The sequence below is a fragment of the Crassostrea angulata genome, chromosome 9 (genome assembly GCF_025612915.1).
Source record: "Crassostrea angulata isolate pt1a10 chromosome 9, ASM2561291v2, whole genome shotgun sequence".
Classification (NCBI taxonomy): Eukaryota; Metazoa; Mollusca; class Bivalvia; order Ostreida; family Ostreidae; genus Magallana; species Magallana angulata.
Window position 1 is genome coordinate 22,969,645 of NC_069119.1, and position 19,158 is coordinate 22,988,802.

Below are 19,158 nucleotides of genomic sequence, written 5' to 3' on the forward strand. Positions count from 1 at the left end.
GAAGAGCTTCATCCTGTGTTGTATCTACTTTAGGGGAAGAAACCCAGTGTTGCTATAGGGTAGGTTTATTTTCCTGAAATTATTTAACAATTAATGTACTCTTAAGTTTCTTAATGTATATCACGGATACTTTGATGATTATTTTCTTGTTATAATTTGCATGATAAAATACTAGCTGTCTGCTAATCATATTTGTTTTCATCTAACACATTTCCATGTTTTGAATTTTCTTTTGTGTGTCTTTTTCTCCCCCCCTCATATTTATTTCGTGCAATTCCTTTAATGTTGCAATAACAAGTCTCATATTATATTATGTACTTATTTTATTATGTACCTATTACATGTATATACTATTGTGCTTGTATAACTTAAATGTAATTGATATATATCAGTTGTAATTTTGATCCTTGGGGAGAGGACTTACACATATAGGCACTGCCTGATGTCCATTACTTTTATGACAGTTATGTATTCATTTGCATTATTAAATATTTCTTTTCATCTTTAAAAATATTATTTTCACAGGTTTGTATATAAATACATAAAGCTTCAATATTAACAAAAAGGTTATGAATGAATGAATGGATGGATGAACAAATGAATGAACTGCCCCATTTTTGCCGGAAATATTTAAACCGATCATATGGGTTCAGACATTTACGATACAGGTAATCGTTTGAAATATACCGCACAAAAGGTAAATATTTTACCTATGAGGTAGATCGAGGTCGACGTGTGGGATAGAGACAACAAAAACAAGAAATAATCGCACAAAAGGATTAACTCAGGAGTCAAAAGATGAACAACACTTAGATTAGGTAAGTTAATTAAACGAATTATCGCGATTATCTCAGTTTATTCCTACGTTAGCCATATGTCGTTTGTCGTGTGGACTTGATAAAAAAAAAACACCATTCGGGACAAAATAAAACTAGGTCATTCCCCCGTACTTGGTTTGTACAGAGCTATAGGAGTGATAGCAATAACCGGAGACACATCTATGATATAGATGTTTATCTATTATAGATTCATTGAAATTTTTCAAATATTTCCTACATCAACGATCTGTTCCATTTAGTTGGCGGATCTCGATTTTGCGTTGTGTTGGAATGTCAGGTATGTTTACAAGGTGTCATAATTAATGATTCATGCATGATATGGCTCGGTTTACCTGCATTGGGCTAACTAAAGTCGGGATAACACACGTTTAAGGCCGTTAATTTTCATACACACACGTGTCACTGACATTCAATTTGTTGCTTTTACTTTTAATGAAAAGAACAGTTTATAATCAGATAATTAGTTTACAATGTTCAAACTAAGGCGTGTTGTTTTGGGATTGGCTTTGTAATGGATAATACACGTACATGTACATGTACGTCTTTGGTATACTATTGTTATTACAACATATTGTAATCATTTATCGTACCAGTATTTACACTATTTAATGTCGACCTAAACTTAATGTGTACAAAATATAAAGTTTTTAGTGCGATGATAAATGTTTCAAAAAGAAAAGAAAAATATATTAATTTAATTTGATGCTGCTTCGTTTCTAAATCAACTCTTCTATAGCTAGCCAGCGGTCTGAATCCCCTTGTATGTATTACCAGACGTACTCTATATTATATATATACATCCTGTTCGTTCTTAAACTCTGAAGCAACAAAATAAAGCTATCTAAAGCAGCACGAAGCACTATATCTTACCATAGACAGAAGTATATTTTATTTATTTGTATTTAATATCAAAGTCATTCTGAGTCCTTATGAATGCATGTTTTTCACGGGGATACAAAATGTGTCATGTTGTAAATTGTGTATGGATTAGAGGATATTACGTGTCATACTTATTAAGGCATAGCATTGATCTAGAATCTGCTTTACATGACACAGCAGCATAAACTGGTAAACAAACCATGAAGATCTTTAGTCAGTTAATCGGTTGGTTACGAACATTTATCATGTGTGAGAAAATAAAAAATAATAATAAAAGTTAACACGCTTCAGATGGCCAATTTTTACTTCAGTTATAATAACTTGTTGCTTGTTTTTTAAAATGACTACAAAATTATATTTTTAAATAAATGCCACGGTATATCAATAGGTACATATGTACATGTATCACATACTGTTATTGTATTCATGAATACATGAACGTGAAAATTGGATCGACTTGCTGATGGGTCAAACAGGTGATAATATATAAATAAACTTGTGTGTACATGTACTTAACATATATGTAACAGACAGGTCTGAGTATGTTTGTTGTGAGTGAACAACATATACAGACGGACCGGATAAACGGGTTGTTCGCCAGCCTCCGGGGCCGTCATGCCCTCAGATGTTCAGGATTAAAGACAAGAGTGATGGCCATAAATTCCAGTCGTTTTACAAATTAGACTAGGGAATAATTTACCTTGACACAATTGCTGAAGGATAAGAAAACAGGTCAATACAATTAATCAGAGTGTATAATGTATTGATCTATGGAAACATTGCCGTGTATATTTGTTATCTAAGTTTACAGGCATGTAGAAAAATATGTTATTTAATGTTCCGTTTTGTATTTTTTTAAGAGAGAGAGAGAGAGAGAGAGAGAGAGAGAGAGAGAGCAATAACCAGAACGTCTATTTTTTTTCTTTCAATTTTCCATAATTTATTTCAATTTTCAACAGCAATACAATATCAAATATGGCTTAAACAATGGTATTACACAAGATATAACGTATATATACAATCCTTTCCAAAAAGACAAGGGATTTACATACATAGTTCAATCCGTAGTCCATTGAACCCCTTGTCTTCCAACTAGTGGACTGCATCCCCCATAGTGGACTGCATCCCCCAGAATGTGGAATAAAAATTGATGAATGCATAAAGTTACATAATATAATTACTTAAAGTAAAGTACATATCATCAGTACATGTAATACTTCCAGCTTTTTTAAGAACACAATTTTCCACAATTAAGTTATTTTTCACAAAATATTTTAAATTTTCTTTTGACAATCTTTCTTCATTTATTCTACATTTTGTATTTATAAATTAAAAAGCAGATGAAAGACAAAATATTATTCAACCTTCTAGTTTCGACATTATTTTCATAATGGAACCCAAATAGTATTATCTTCCATGATATTCCAAATTAAAGAAAATTTCCACCTCTTGCCATATATGTTTTACTAATTTACAACTAAATAAAAGATGTTCACAGTCTTCGACTGTTTGACAACATTCACATTCGGCTGATACATCTTTGTTCCACTTGCTAACACTTAAATTATTGTTAAGTACACTGTTTAATAAATTATAATTGAATTCAGCAACTTTCTTTTCATACATGCATTTTATTTTTTGATTATATATATTTTCCCAAATAATTCCAGCCGACATACCAAACAATTTGCTCCATCTGTTTTCATATACAGATCTCTTAAATTTCATATTCACAAAAATAGAATAATAAAAGTTACTCTTTAAACATTCTATATTTCTTCTAAGGCCATCTTTAAAGATAAACCTAGCATTTTGTTGTATATTAATGTATTTTGCATATGAACAATCAAATATTTCTATGTAATTCTCAAAACACGTTCTAAACATAATATACTCACAAAAAATATTATTTTTCTTTTTCATGATGCTAGAAAAATAATTTATGTCATACAAATTCCCATGTGCATCAAAAATATCTTTCACATATAAAATACCAATTTTGATCGAATTTTCAAAGCACAATGGTTTTGATTTGTAAGTAAAAAGATTATTATTCCAGATAAATTCTGTTAAGAATTCATCTCTCTTCAGTTGATTTACTTGTCTCAATTTTTTACATTTGTTTAGAGCAATAAAAACTTCAACATAAAAGTGTGGAAGTTTTGTCATTATAAAAAAGTCTGATTTACTATGTTTACAATCACTTGTTTTTAATACATCATAGATTGAGAGATTTGTTTTATCAAGAATATCAGACAGGGTTCTGAATGTGATGCTTCTGTCGTCTAAAATACGTGAAATCCAAGATGCCTTAGCAGCTAGAAATTTACTCTCTGTATCTACAATCCCAATACCCTCTGCTTCAATTTCGCCAATAAGGGTGTTTCTTTTAATTCTATCTGTTTATTCCACAAAAAGTTGAAAATGAGTTTTGTCACATCTATATAAAATCCATTATCTGGGTTAGATAATATAAAGGCATTATATACAAGTTTTGATATTGCTAATGTGTTAACAACTGTGCATTTACCAAACATTGTTAAATTTCTTCTTTTCCAAACGCTTAGAATTCGTTCTAGCTTTTCTAATTTGCTGGTCCAATTTTTTTTCATAGCATTCTTTATATTATGACCAAGATATATGCCCAAAGACTTAACACAATTTTTATTGATTTTAACTCCATGTATTGAATTATCATTCGAATATATTTCAATAAAAGACCCTGTTAAAAGACATTCCGTTTTTCCTAAGTTTAATTTCGGTCCAGCCATTTTACTGAATTTATTAATTATTTCTATTGCCTTTTTAAGAGAAATTGTATCTTTCAACATATTTGTGCAGTCGTCAGCGTGTTGAACTATTTTAATTATCTTACCACTATTTTCATTAAATGTCAGACCATTTATATCTTCAAATTTTCTAATCTGAACAGCTAATATTTCAATAACAAGTACAAACAAAAGTGCTGACACAGGGCATCCCTGCCGAATGCCTCTTTGCATTTTACAAGATTTTGACAGCCATCCATTATTCTTTATCTAAAAAATAGGTTCATTGTACAGTGTTTTTATCATTTTAATAAACTGTTCTCCAAAGCAAAATTTTTTTAATGTTTTAAACATAAAATTGTATTCAACGGAATCGAACGCCTTTTCAAAATCTAGAAAAAGTAAGATACCATCTAGTTCGTTCTTCAAATAATATTCAAATATATCTAGTATCAAGCGCGCATTTACGCCTATATATCTACCTTTAATGTACGCACTTTGTTCTTGTCCAATTATTCTGTTAAACACTTTATGAAGACGCTTAGCTAACACATGAGCAATTATTTTATAATCAACGTTAGTTAGACTAATTGGTCTGTAATTTGATATATTTTCCTTTTCCCCTTTTTTATAAATTAAAGACATAATTGCGCTTCTTTGAGAAAAAGGCAGCATATCTTGCTCAATGCTTTTTAAGAGTGATGCGAAATAAAGTTCTTTTATATCGTTCCAAAATATTTTATAAAATTCCGCGGGTAGACCGTCTTGACCAGGCGATTTATTATTTTTCATAAGTTTTATAACTTCTTTACATTCCCCCAGTTCGGGGAGCTGATCGCATAATTCTCTCTCCGCTTTTGCATAGGCGTCGGAAGCAAATTGAAAGTGGGGGGGCTAGACTAATCCTCAGAAATATTGAGAAAAAAGTAATTCCCAAAATCATGGAAAACCTAATCCGTGTGGGGGGGGGGGGGGGGGGGGGGGCTAGTATGCTACTGAATCTAACCCCTCTATCTTTCAAGGTAAATTTATGAACAATAGTCTTTCCTGCGAGAAAAAGTGGGGGGGCTGAACCCTCTATCATGCTATGTTTCTAATGGTTAGGTATAACTTTGCAAAAAAAGTGGGGGGGCTAAGCCCCCCCTAGCCCCCCGGTTCCGACGCCTATGTTTTGTTATTTTTTTTACAATCTATATCATTTAAATAGGTTTTTACTTCTTCTTCAGATGCGTTTTTACTATACTATAAAGTGTCCAATAAAAATTGTAAATACATTTCATTACATTTTCATAATCACTATAAGTCATGTCGTTGTTATCTTTAACCCTATTAATAGTATTATCATGTTGTTGTTTTCTAAACAAGACCTAAAAAATAGAAGGTGCTTTTTTTGCCCTTTTCAATCCATATAGCCCTTGATCTAATCAGATACTTAGTTTACAATATTCAAACTAAGGCGTGTTGTTTTAGGATTGGCTTTGTAATGGATACATGTAATACACGTACATGTATATCGATCTTTGGTATACTCTTGTTAATTACAATATATAATTGTAATCATTTATCGTACCGGTATTTACAATATATAATGTAATGTCGACATAACTAAATGTGTACACAGTAAAGTCTTTAGCTGTATAGTACGATGATAAATTATTTGAAAAAAAGAAAAATATAATTTGATGCTGTTTTGTTTCTAAATCCACTCCCTTATAGCTAGCAAGCGGTCTGAATTCTCCTTGTATGTATTACCAGACGTACAATCATGTATATAGACATCATGTCCGTTCTAAACTCTGAAGCAACACAGCTATCTTAAGTAGCGCGAAGCACTATATCTTACCATAGACAGAAGTATATTTTGATTATTTGTATTTAATATCAAAGTCATTCCGAGTCCTTATGAATGCATGTTTTTCACGGGGATACAGAATGTGTTAAGTTGTAAATTATGTATAGATCAGAGGATATTACATGCAATACTTCTTTAGGCATGCGAACATTGATCGAGAATCTGTTTCCCATGACACAGTAGCTTAAACTGGTAAACAAACCATGAAGACCTATAGTCATTTAATTGGTTGGTTACGAACAATTATCATGTGTGAGAAAATAAAAAATAATAATAATAATTAACACGCCTCAGATGGCCAATTTTTACTTCAGTTATAATAACTTATGATATTTTAAAATGACTACAAAATTATATTTTTAAATAAATGCCACGGTATATCAATAGGTACATATGTACATGTATCACATACTGTATTCATGAATACATGAACGTGAAAATTGGATCGACTTGCTGATGGGTCAAACAGGTGATAATATAAATAAACTTGTGTGTACATGTACTTAACATATATGTAACAGACAGGTCTGAGTATGTTTGTTGTGTGTGAACATCACATGCAGACGGACCGGATAAACGGGTTGTTCACCATTCTCCGGGGCCGTCATGCCCCCCCCCCCCCCCCCCCCAGATGTTCAGGATTAAGGACAAGAGTGATATGCACAGGCACTTGTTTCTAAGAAAAAAATTTACCCTATAGTATAATAACATTATACTATAGGGTAATTTTTTTCTCAGAAATAGTGCCTGTGGTGATATGGCCATAAATTTCAGTCGTTTTACAAATTAAACTAGGGAATAATTTACCTTGACACAATTGCTGAAGGATAAGAATACAGGTCAATACAATTAATCAGAGTGTATAATGTATTGATCTATGGAAACATTGCCGTGTATATTTGTTATCTAAGTTTACGAGAGAGAGAGAGAGAGAGAGAGAGAGAGAGAGAGAGAGAGAGAGAGAGAGAGAGAGAGAGAGAGCGAGCGCAATAACCAGAACGTCTATTAATAAATTTACATTTTGATTATCTCTAAAGCAAGCGGATTTTCTTCTTATTTTTATTATATGCAATTCAATTTGTTTTTATACATTTAAGGCTTAATACTTAATTTTTGACGACACTCACATTTTAATGTGATACTAAAGTACACGCTTTTGTTTTCAGAAACATTAGCACTTTATTTAGCACTGTAAAACTACGTGTAGCATTTCATCTCAATTTCTATCAAAACTTTAAAGCTGTAAAGCTATGGAATTATTAGAAACTGATTAACATGTCTAATAAATATTAGGTACATTAAACAAACGAACTTTTTTTAATACAGTGACTTCAGCATTGTTATGGAAACACTTTAAAAAAAATTAATGATTATAATATATGATTTCAGCCTCGTTATGGACAAACACGGGGAGGCGCTGATTATTGCCCGGGAGGAGGAGGTGATCAGACATGGGAACGTGTTGTTTGGACTCGTCAAACCCCGCAGGGAGGGGAAAGAACTCCTGCTGGAATCTTCAGCAGCCATGGTCAATGTCCTCCCACGCAAGAGGTCTGTATATTCATCCGGGCTCTTCTCTCCACGGCGATATCCATGACAGTTCACACACCCTTTGTCAAATACGACTGTATACGTTTAATTTTCAACCCTTATGATAAGGTGTTTGGCGAAATTAACTTTCGAGCAAGTTAGCATAGATTTGGTTTTTGCGCGCATTTCTTTAGACTAATTTACATGTATTGAATTTTCTTGCGCATGAACCTAAAGCAATGTATTTGATTTAGCGGAAGTTGCCTAGAACTGACAAAAGACGTTTTAAAAGAATAAAAAAGTAATTCGTTTTCATATTTTTCCAACTGAACACGCCATCATGATTTGTTATCGATTTGCTAACATACACAAAAATAAAACCTAATCAACACATCATAGAATATTAGCAGTTAACTAAATTCAAACCCCTAAGCACTTTTCCTGCTACACGTATAACCATACTAGTTTTGCATTCACAATTCCCAAATGCAATAGCTTTGGCTGCATGAGAGTAAAATAACATGTTTTAATTATGTGGAGTAGAGTATTCGATGGTCATATGGTAGATTGATCATTCTTGTTGCTTTGATGGCGTATCATGAGTTTCAACTGTGCATCATCGAAATCAATATGCATATGATTGCTGCTAAAGCATAGTTGCAACAGTAGCTGGCAACATAACATACTGTTCACCGAAACACGGTCTTGATTTCGTAAATAACAGCCAATGCAGGTGCGTTTAAAAACGCCATGCATGTTGAATTTATTTCATATTTGTATCTCAAATTTTTAAATTATTTTAAAAGCTTTCATTAAAGTGGTTGCATTTATTGAATTTTGAATGCATCTTGATATTTGTACCGGATATATATAAAAGCAAGTGTGCAGTCGGTATGCAGATATAAAGTTTAGCGTGAAGACATTGTATAAGAATTCTAATGCTATATTTTTTTGTTAGTGTTTATTAGATATGCAAACGTCTCGTACCTGGAGTTCTATATAGTGTTTATGATGTAGAAAATGCTCTCTTGGTTCATAAGGTTGCGTGTTCGATCCCTAACAGCAACAGTCAAAAGTGATAAACCATTATGATAATTAGATACTTATAAAGCGCTCGGTACGATTAAGTTAAGATTAAGTTCCCGCATAATTATGATATCTCAACAAAATATAGGTCCAAAATGGCACCTTGATAACAATTTTCGCTAGCCAAGATATAAATTTCACCTCGTTCTGAAAACCCAGATAACGGTCTTTGATGGCGTTCTTATATGAATATTTATTTAAAAAAAAATAAAACAACAAATCATGCAATAAATTTATTCAATAAAATCAGAAATCATAGAAAAAATGAATTCAGATATGCTCATTGCGCTGGCTTTGTTATAGAATATACAGAATGGGAAGCAGTGACGAACTGGAGACGTTCCGAGCGGAGCTCCTGAAGCGCCCCCTAGTGGTACAACCTACTGTGTTGTCAGGATCGGGGTTCCAGTCAATCAATTGCTTTTTCTCGGTAGATAGAGGTAGGCAAAACATTAAAGCAAAGACATAAATTCCATGGAATGAGATTATAGTCGCCTATAAATACTAGTATATGTTTAATTTATAAAAAAAAAATCAAAGTATAATTCTTTCCTTAACACATATCTGAGAACACCCAACTGTGTTTTGTAGAGAACTGGACCGTCATGATTAACCAGACTCACCCCAAGATCCTTGGCCGACTACTGATGGGCATTGACGCCGCTAAACGCATTCTGAGGCGTGGGGAGCCGTTTGTTTTAGAGGTTAGTATAAGTAAACCATCGTCAAAAATCCACGGCCAGTCTAGTTTGAAAAAATACGCTTGATCAAATTAGTTTCGTTTTTGGGTACAAAATGTGAGAAAATTTTGTAGAGGCATGAAAACAAAGATTATTCAGTTATGAAGTTTTTGTATAAGCATTTATCAATCAGATTTCCTTCAAGCAAGTGTAAAGAAGCCAATCAGAACGGGGCATGAGAACGAGAAAATTGAGCGAGATGGTCCTCGATTAATAAGCGTTTGTTAGATCCGCTTTTGGTTTTCGATGACGTAGGGGAAGCAGGCTTGTAGTTGATGTACAATACATTAAATACACCATCTCTTAACAGGTACAGCACTCAATCAGTCTTTTGTTTTAGTTTGTATTCAGTGACATCATTCGTCGGATGTATTATGATGTCGTAAAAGGTGGGACCAGTTCAAAATACAAATACACGGACTGTGAGTTCGGGGATATAGTGATCCGGTACCCCGGGGACTTCCGTCACCAGGGAATCAAATGGGAAATGAAAGTAAGCCTAAAACAGCTAATACAACCAAACTTTTCTGATTATTACACGTTAATATTGCTGTCGGTTGTATTCGCATTTTATCAAATTGTAAGTTTTATTTAATGAGCATTGAATTTGCGAAACTTCCGTGAGTTATGCCAAAAATTTATCTCACGAGTCAATTTCCTGCTATGCAGTATACAAAATTAAAAACGACATTTTAGTAAAAGTACATATTGCTTAAACTAGAGGAAAATTAGTATCTTACTTCAACTATCAATAAAATATTTAATGACATGACTATTTATGTATCAAAGGCACCCCACATGCGATTTTCGTTTGATGACGTCACTGCGTCAGAGATTCGCATTCGAGACATCAATGAAGCCAACCGGGAAACTAGAGATACCCGGATCATCGCCCTACCCCGTGGTCAGTATACAGACCCACACAATCTCAGAGAGACAGGTTTAAAAATGACAATTAATCCAGCTAAGTTTAAAGACCACATGAGCCCAAGCTCGCGCTTTTCAAATCGTGTCACTTTTTTGCACTTTTCCATTAAACATTGGATTCTTGAAAGTCATTCTGTAATTTTGTAATACATGTATCAGATATTAGTATTGGTGACTTTTTCGGAAACTGGAAATTTATTTATTTTCTTTTTGGGGTTCTTTAGTATGTAGACGAAGATTTGTTTAAGGATGCTACAATTCCCAAAATAATTGTACACATAGTATTAGCAATTTAATGCATTTTGTTCATTTACTGAGATTTTTTTTGATCCAGATGAGCTGCAGACGATACTTCCGGGTTGGACTTTCGACGAAGACATTGCAGAGGAGAAACCGTACAACTACGAAAATTATCAGATCTGTGAGGAACAAAACCACGCCCCCATACCGGCATCACGTGACACAACACGAGAACAAACGGGGAGAATTCGAGGTCGATCCAATCGACACGCACCTGCGCAGAAATATGAGGTGACGGTCGAGCTTCACGCTCCACCGCCATCAAGTTCTTTGACTCAAGAAACAAGTTTTGTTACAAATCAGCAAAGAGACAGCACAGCTTCTTCGGAAGCTATCGGACCCAACAGTGGGAACAGATTTATGCATAGATATCAGGGCAGCGGAAGTGGACGTTCAGAATCCTCTAAAGCAGACAGTGGTTATGAAGGGGAGGTTGAAAACGGAGGTTTTGAGGCACAGAAATATGGGAGGGGAGGAAACAATTCAAAACTCGGGAAATTTAATACCCCTATTAGTGAAAATCGTGTGCCATATGACAACCATGCATTCACTCATGATAATGAATTCGGAATTCTTCCAACAACCGATTCATACCGAGGTGATGAATTTGTTAGCAATCATCGGACAGATAGATATAACGATTACTACAGCAGCCAGAAGTCTCCCAAACACATCGTATCACGTGATTATGACGTTGGTGCGCATGCGCGACAGTTTCAGACGATAGAGCAGTTGGACGCAAGGAGTTCTTATTCCCACGCAAGTGTTATATAACACGTGATTGATCACGTGATGTGTCGTTACCTACAACAATTGTACATTCCTTACTATAACAGATCATATTTATCGTACATTATCCAATTTGTCATCATTGTATATTAAGCTAATTGTTTGTTATAGGGTATTTAACTTAGCGTAGCTTCCAACGTCCATGTCGTTTATGATATTCCTTTGTTATACCTGCTGAAACAGGTGTCGTATACAGACGTAATTGGTTCAGGTCGATTTATATTTATACCATGATGTATAATGTGATAAAATTAATTGCGAGGAATTTGTAGAGATGCCCATGCATACTATGTTTATTTTTCTTTTGCTATTATCCACATGAACAATTTCATTAATGTACATTTGGATGCATTCATGGGGTTTAATGAAACTAACAGTTTTCGTACCTGCTTGGAAAATGGTTTACATGGCTCCAACAATCATGATCAATTGCACAGCCTGATTATTGATTGGTTGATCGATTGCATTTATCATATTTAGTTATACATTCTTTTTTTCTTTTCATGAAATTTATGTAAAATCTAGGATGCGTTGAACAACTAATACAATTGTAGTTGCGATTTCCATGGCAGCGTTTTGGTAGTCAAATATTATGAGATGATTGATAAGATATTTTTTTTATAATAATTTATTAATACAAAGGCATTGTTTTCCCCCAAAGATAACCTTTTTTATTCTATTGTATAGATATTGATGTATCCGCATATTTAAGTCTATGTATATGTTAATTAATGAATAAAAACAGACAATTACTTGTTGTTATTTAACTATTACTTTACGTTAACTTTAGAGACTGGATAGATGAAGAACATCAAAATCAAAGGTGTGACGTCACATATGATACTAGTGTTACGTTCTCATAAAGTCGTGATATTCATTATGAATATTTCGATAGGGATTAAAGAGAAGCATTCAAAACGATAATACAGATATAACTTTATGCATATACATGGAATTAAGTGGCAAAGAAAATGTCTGAATAATGACAAAAAATTAGTAAATAAAATATATTTCACATATTTATCGACTAATCATTGGTCTTTCTAAACTGGCAACTTTTCCTTGTCTAGTTCTACATTTGAATATTTGAATAGTCGTTTTAATTAAAATAAACCAGTAAAAATCCTTTTCTATCATCTAACGATCGTTTTAAGAATAAATTAAGATAAACTGTTCCTAACGTTTAACACATTCAATTCAGGTCTAAAACTGGAATTTTCACTTCAACATAAAAAAAATATATAAACAAAAGCTTTGTTTACATAGCAAAGAATTGTAAGCTCTGTAATTCGCTTATAACTCAACGAATGGCACTCAAATTTTGATCGCTATTAAAAATGCCTTACTAAAGCATTATGATTGCAAGCATTAAATTCGGAAAAATAATTTGGCAATCGGTTTTTAGAACGCAGTTCGCAATTGAATAGTGAACTGCGTTCTATCTAGAACGCAATTCGCAATTCAAAATTTAGAATTCATATTTGGGGCCCGATTGCCTTATATGCAAATGAATAGTGAACTGCGTTCTATCTAGAACGCAGTTCGCAATTCAAAATTTAGAATTCATATTTGGGGCCCGATTGCCTTATATGCAGTTGAATAGTGAACTGCGTTCTATCTAGAACGCAGTTCGCAATTCAAAATTTAGAATTCATATCAGGGGCCCGATTGCCTTATATGCAAGTGAATAGTGAACTGCGTTCTATCTAGAACGCAGTTCGCAATTCAAAATTTAGAATTCATATTTGCGGGCCCGATTGCCTTATATGCAATTGAATAGTGAATTGCGTTCTATCTAGAACGCAGTTCGCAATTCAAAATTTAGAATTCGTATTTGGGGACCGATTGCCCAATTTGATGTCATGATCAAATGACCGTTTTTATCAACAATTGATAGCAAAAAAGATAATAATAAATTATATGGAATAAATTCAATATTTATTACTTTTATACGATATAAAATGGTTTGTAACAGTTTACACTTTTTTTCATATAAACCGCTTCGCGGTTTATAAAGCGTTAACTGCCCCAAACCATTTTATATCGTATAAAACTAATAAATATTGAATTAATTCCTTAAATAAATCTAAAATTTTTACTATAAAAAATCAAATCCATTTAATCCTTGAAATATAATTTATGCTGCATATGGGCTTTGAGAGTTTCAGTTTTGTGTGAACCAAATAAAGGCCAATACTTCATTGAAAGTTTTAGACTATTGTGTAATAATAGCTGATAAAACCACGGTGACCTTGAATTTTTAATTAGCGTTATGCATTTATGCAAAACAGCTTCGTTTAAAGGCTTTAATGTTGACCAAATAAGCGGGGAAAACGAATTTGTGATACTAATATCTCAATTCTTGTGTACAAGTTTAATAAATATATAGACTATAATAATTATATATTTGCATCTACCAAGTATTATTCCCTCTATTTCTTACGGAAACTTAAAAAGTTAAACGAGACTTACCTGGAAGGTGAAGTTTGACTGTAATTTCTTCGACCCAATTGGGTGCCGAGGGATCAAATGAGATGATAAGATTATCGCGTGGTTCATACTTCAGAGCACATAATTTGGATTAATTCACTTTAATAACGGGCGGGAAAATCATTTTTAAAATCATCCTTGTTCGGGTTGGGCATTTGATCCCTCGGCACTCAATTGGGTCGAAGAAATTACAGTCAAACTTCACCTTCCAGGTAAGTCTCGTTTAACTTTTTAATTTCTTCTCCCCCAATTGGTGCCTCTGTCTCAAATGAGACTTTAGAGCTGAATCCAAATTTGTGGTAAAAATATATCTCGTTTAATAAAACAAAAGACATTAGTTCATTGAACTTTATCTAAAACAATCCAATTCATGTACATGTTATATAATATCTACGAATAGTTCTCCAATAAATTTTTACTCATTTGTATATCAAGACTAACAGGTTTCTTGTAAAATTTTCTAAACACTGAGTCCTTAGACCAGCCCACTGTCCGTATGATAGTATCTACAGGGATGCGCATAGCGTATGCGGCGCTGGTGGAAGCTGCTCTCGTGCTGTGAGGTTTGAAAATGCTGACATCAATACCAGCTTGCTTCATAACGGATTTCAGCCATCGGCCGATGGTATCTCGAGACACTGGTTTGTGCGGCCTTTGTGTCGTAATGAACAGTTTAGTCTCTAAGGCACGCAAGTGTTCTGTACGCTGCAGGTAGTGCGTTAATGCATTCACAACACAGAGATCGGTGTCTTCGTCATATCTGGACAGATTAATTTCACCCAGATGTTTCTTATTGTCTGATGTTTTCAACAAGTCACCAATTACAATTTTTACACAAGAATCTTGTAAATGTATGTTTCTTATGTCTATCAAATGAAGAGTCTGGCCTCGTTGACCTGATAATAAGGCTAACAGCATAAGCAATTTTTGCGATAACTTTAACAATGATAAAGATGAAATTGGTGTTAAATTTTTTAAAAACTTAAGAACAATATTCACATCCCAAGTCACGTTATATCTTGGTAAACTTGGTCTAAGATTAAAAACACCTTTCATAAATCTACGTACAAGGGGATGAGACCCGACACTTACACAATTTTCTAATTGTAAAAATGATGACAATGCGCTTCTGGCGGTATTAATACAACTATATCCCAAGCCAGCATTATACAATTGAGTCAAATATGTTAAAACACTGTCTACATTTGCTTCAAAAATATTAATTTTTCTTTTATAACAAAATGACATCCATTTCTCAATATATGTCCGATATTGTTTTTTAGTGGATTCTCTCCATGAAGACAATAAAATGGCTTGAGTGTCTTTTGATAGGCTTCGACTTTCAAAGGATTTCCCGACACACGGAAGGCTCCCAGTCTCATTTTCTTCAGCGGGTGGTTCCTCTGAGGCTCGTTTGGAAGAGTTAGTAAGTTCGGTATGTTTGGTAATATGTAACTTTGTTTGCAAACCATCTGTAGTAGCTGCGGGAACCAATGTTGTGTCGGCCAGATTGGTGCAATTACAATGGCTTCCGTTACGTCCGTGGAAATCTTTTGAAGCGCCGATCCTATCTGACTGAAAGGACAAAAAATGTAACACATTTTATTTCTCCACAGTATGCTAAAAGCGTCAATTGCCTCTGCGTTTATATCGGGGGTATAGGACACATACGGTCTGAATTGAAAATTGTGTCTAGAAGCAAATAAATCGATGTCACATTGACCATATGTTTCGATTATCTTATCGAATACGGCGGTATCTAATTTCCATTCCAAATCACTATTTTTGTGGCGGGAAAGAAAATCTGCCTCCGTGTTTTCAACTCCAGCAATGTGACTTGCAGAGAGCCAAATATTTCTATCCATACAAAACTTCCAAATAGATGTTGTCAAAGTGTTAAGCGATTCAATTTTTCCACCCATTTTTGAAACATAAGTTACCGCAACCGTATTATCCATCAAAAGTTTCACATGGCAATTTTGCATTTCTTCACAGAATGTTGTTACTGCTATCAACCCAGCTTTAAGTTCTAAATAATTGATATGATGCTCTTTGTCATTTATTGACCATTGTCCTTGGATACATTCACCGTTACTTTCGTTAAAGGCGCCCCACCCTGATTGTGAACTGTCTGTTTTTAATGTTACTAACGCGACGTCAACATTAATATATCGTGGAAATAAAGCAACGTTATTTATCCACCATTTCACCGTTTCTTTACTAGAATCCGATATTGTTATCTTTGCTTCAAAGTTTCCACAATTTATTTTCAAATGTTTGTCCTTCTCAATCTCAAGAGACTTATAATACAGAGGTGCATATCTAACACCGGGTTCACTCGACACGAGTTTACCAATTAATTGTGCAAATTCGCGTATAGTCACTTGATGATGGTTAAGAATATCTTGACATTTTTCCTTAATAGATATGGCGCGTTCTTTTGTAAGAGCTACTGTCATAGTCTCAGAGTTAATCTCAAATCCTAGAAATTGAATACATCTTGTCGGTTTAAATACGGATTTATCTTCGTTGATAGTTAAACCAAGAGTGTCCAATAAATGAGCTGTTTGTTCTACATTTCGTTGGCATTCTAATTCCGTTTTGCTTATTAAAAGCGAATCGTCTATGTATGCCACATTAGCATGTCCGCGTTTTCTTAAAGTAGCGAACACAGGTTTTAACAGTTTCGTGAATATTCGTGGGGCTGATGCCAACCCCATGGCCAAACACGTGTATTGGAACTTCTGGCCTTTCCAATAAAATCTCAAATATTTTCTGTCGTCCTGACACACATTACACGAATAATAAGCGTCTTGTAAATCAATCGACGCAAAATAACAATTCTTTGACACTAAGTTGATTGCGGACGACAACGTTTCCATTTTAAAATGATGATATTCTACAAAGTTATTCAAGTGTTTTAAGTTTAATATAACTCTGAACGTCCCATTTTTCTTTGGTCTGACGAAGATATTTGAAATAAATTCGTTTTCGTTATAATCCGATACTTCTTCAATTATTTTCTTTGATTGAAGTTCTTTGATTTCAATATCAATGATTTCTAAATCAGTTTCGTTGAAATTAATTGGTTTGGGATTGCTGCGTTGAAAAGGTGTATTTTGAAATTCAATTGAATAACCTTTCACTAGTTCTAAAATTCTTGAATCACTTGAAATCATTTTCCAATTTTCATAGTGACCGGCAATTTTCCCTGCCGTAAAATTTTTAGAGGTATTTAGAAATTCACTCACATTTTCTGAAGGTAACACTTCCTGATTTATTTCTTCGTCAGCTTGTTGTTTGGGTACATTTTCTTTTTGTAGCCCTGGAAAGAACGCTGGCCTAAAAAAGGCTGAGGTCTGTTGGTCTGATTGTAGGGTCTTTGACCTTGGTATTTCCGACTTGGGAAACTCCTCTTCTCAGGTCTGTTGCTGCTACCCGAGATCTTTGACCCAACCTTATTTGCTTTCGTGATATCTTCGACCTTTTTCCCCAGATCATCCCCGAACAGTTTGTCAGTGACGGGATAATCGTTTGAGCATAGCACCCGGAATTCGTCGTTACTTTCGGGTTGGATAATGAACTCTCGTCTTCTTTGTGATAGATCACAGTAGACGTACGTCATCAATTTGAGACCGTCCATTGCCAGGGTTGTGAGGTCCTTCGTTGACGGGCCCTCTCCTTTTTGCTTTGCATTAAGCAGAAGATTGATCTGCTGCAGTTGAGGCACAATTGCCTTGGCTACCAGAGTCTGGGTACGTTGAAGTTTGATGTCTTGATTTCGGATTTTCCGACTGAGGTGTGCTCGAATTTCTTCATTAATCTTAGGTGGTGACAGATTAAGCACATTCCGTGGTCGATTATACTTCTCGCTCACTTTCTTGATCTTTTCAGCATTGAGCACTGCACGCACACCATCGCTAGTTACTTTGGCCAGTTTTTCATGAACCGGCTCGCCACATTTTTCTTCTGTGCCAAAACATTCGGCAAGTTCATCTAAAATAGTGTCGTTATCGAACTCTTCAACTTCATCTACTTCATCAACTAAATCGCCGAACTCGTCCCTCTGAGTTTTCTCTTCATCTTCTTCATCCGATGACACATCACTCAAATCTTTCGAGGAACACGGTTGATTTTCGGCTTTCCGTTTCTGTCCTCGTCTTTTCAACTCACCGACAGATGATGCCAAGGAAGCAATATTGTTTTGCATTTCCTTCATCATTGTCAGTATTGATGGGTTCACTGGAGCCTCTTTTTCTTCCGAAAGGCCACCAGCCATTTCCGAATGCTCAGAGTTTTCACTCATTGCATGAATATGCGTTAAATACGCAACTGTCAATGCGAATAATTCGCAAAATAATGCGTCAATACGCAGTTCAGCGTTAATACGCAGTTTAGCGTTAATTACGCTATATGATTTTTGAGCAAAGTTATTTAAATTTCACAAATCACTACAGTCACTAAAACTCACAATGTAAATCCAGATACTTGATAATAATTAATACACGTCTGCTGCTGAACCACGCTAACTTATCTATGAACCACGCGATAATCTTATCATCTCATTTGAGACAGAGGCACCAATTGGGGGAGAAGAAATTATAGTTAATTCATAGCTCTATAGAAACAGCCTGGTTGAAATCTACACGCCCCGTTTATTGATTGGTCGAAATCTACAGCGGCTGACACTGACAAGAAAGTGACAGGACCAAACTTGACACGCCCAGTTTATCGATTGGTCTATCCCTACAACTACCTAGGAAAAATCACGGACTGCACGAAATAATCATGACGACGTCAGACTCAAAGTCTCATAGGAGACGATTTGGCTGTTTCTTTTAGTTAACGTACTTACGTACATTAACAGTAATTTAGTGAATTTTACTTACTTTTCATAATTAATTTATCAATTGGCTAAAAGAAAGATGTTAATCTAAACACGCGGGTTATGTATTTTT

General features: G+C 34.4%; 2 protein-coding genes across 2 annotated transcripts; one reads left to right on the forward strand and one right to left on the reverse strand.

Moving 5' to 3' along the window:
• The first annotated feature begins 657 nt into the window (after positions 1 to 657).
• LOC128163776 (uncharacterized) lies at positions 658 to 12,462 on the forward strand. The gene is made up of 7 exons (XM_052827430.1): positions 658 to 818; positions 7,728 to 7,889; positions 9,258 to 9,394; positions 9,546 to 9,658; positions 10,035 to 10,187; positions 10,484 to 10,598; positions 10,956 to 12,462. The coding sequence occupies exons 2-7, from the start codon at positions 7,735 to 7,737 to the stop codon at positions 11,693 to 11,695; spliced, it is 1,413 nt and encodes a 470-aa protein (XP_052683390.1). The 5' UTR covers positions 658 to 818; positions 7,728 to 7,734; the 3' UTR covers positions 11,696 to 12,462.
• A 2,176-nt stretch (positions 12,463 to 14,638) lies between these two features.
• On the reverse strand, positions 14,639 to 18,624 carry LOC128162509 (uncharacterized). The gene is made up of 2 exons (XM_052825739.1): positions 17,452 to 18,624; positions 14,639 to 15,775 (listed from the first exon to the last, which is right to left on the reverse strand). The coding sequence occupies exon 1, from the start codon at positions 18,504 to 18,506 to the stop codon at positions 17,478 to 17,480; it is 1,029 nt and encodes a 342-aa protein (XP_052681699.1). The 5' UTR covers positions 18,507 to 18,624; the 3' UTR covers positions 14,639 to 15,775; positions 17,452 to 17,477.
• Positions 18,625 to 19,158: the final 534 nt, after the last annotated feature.

What these genes read in the sequence shown, in the direction of transcription:
- LOC128163776 (XM_052827430.1), top strand. Translation starts at nt 7,735, where the DNA reads ATGGACAAACACGGGGAGGCGCTGATTATTGCCCGGGAGGAGGAGGTG. An exon ending in CTTTTTCTCGGTAGATAGAG is followed by an intron (nt 9,395 to 9,545) that starts GTAGGCAAAACA and finishes TGTGTTTTGTAG; the next exon opens with AGAACTGGACCGTCATGATT. An exon ending in GAATCAAATGGGAAATGAAA is followed by an intron (nt 10,188 to 10,483) that starts GTAAGCCTAAAA and finishes TATGTATCAAAG; the next exon opens with GCACCCCACATGCGATTTTC.
- LOC128162509 (XM_052825739.1), bottom strand. Translation starts at nt 18,506, where the DNA reads ATGAGTGAAAACTCTGAGCATTCGGAAATGGCTGGTGGCCTTTCGGAA.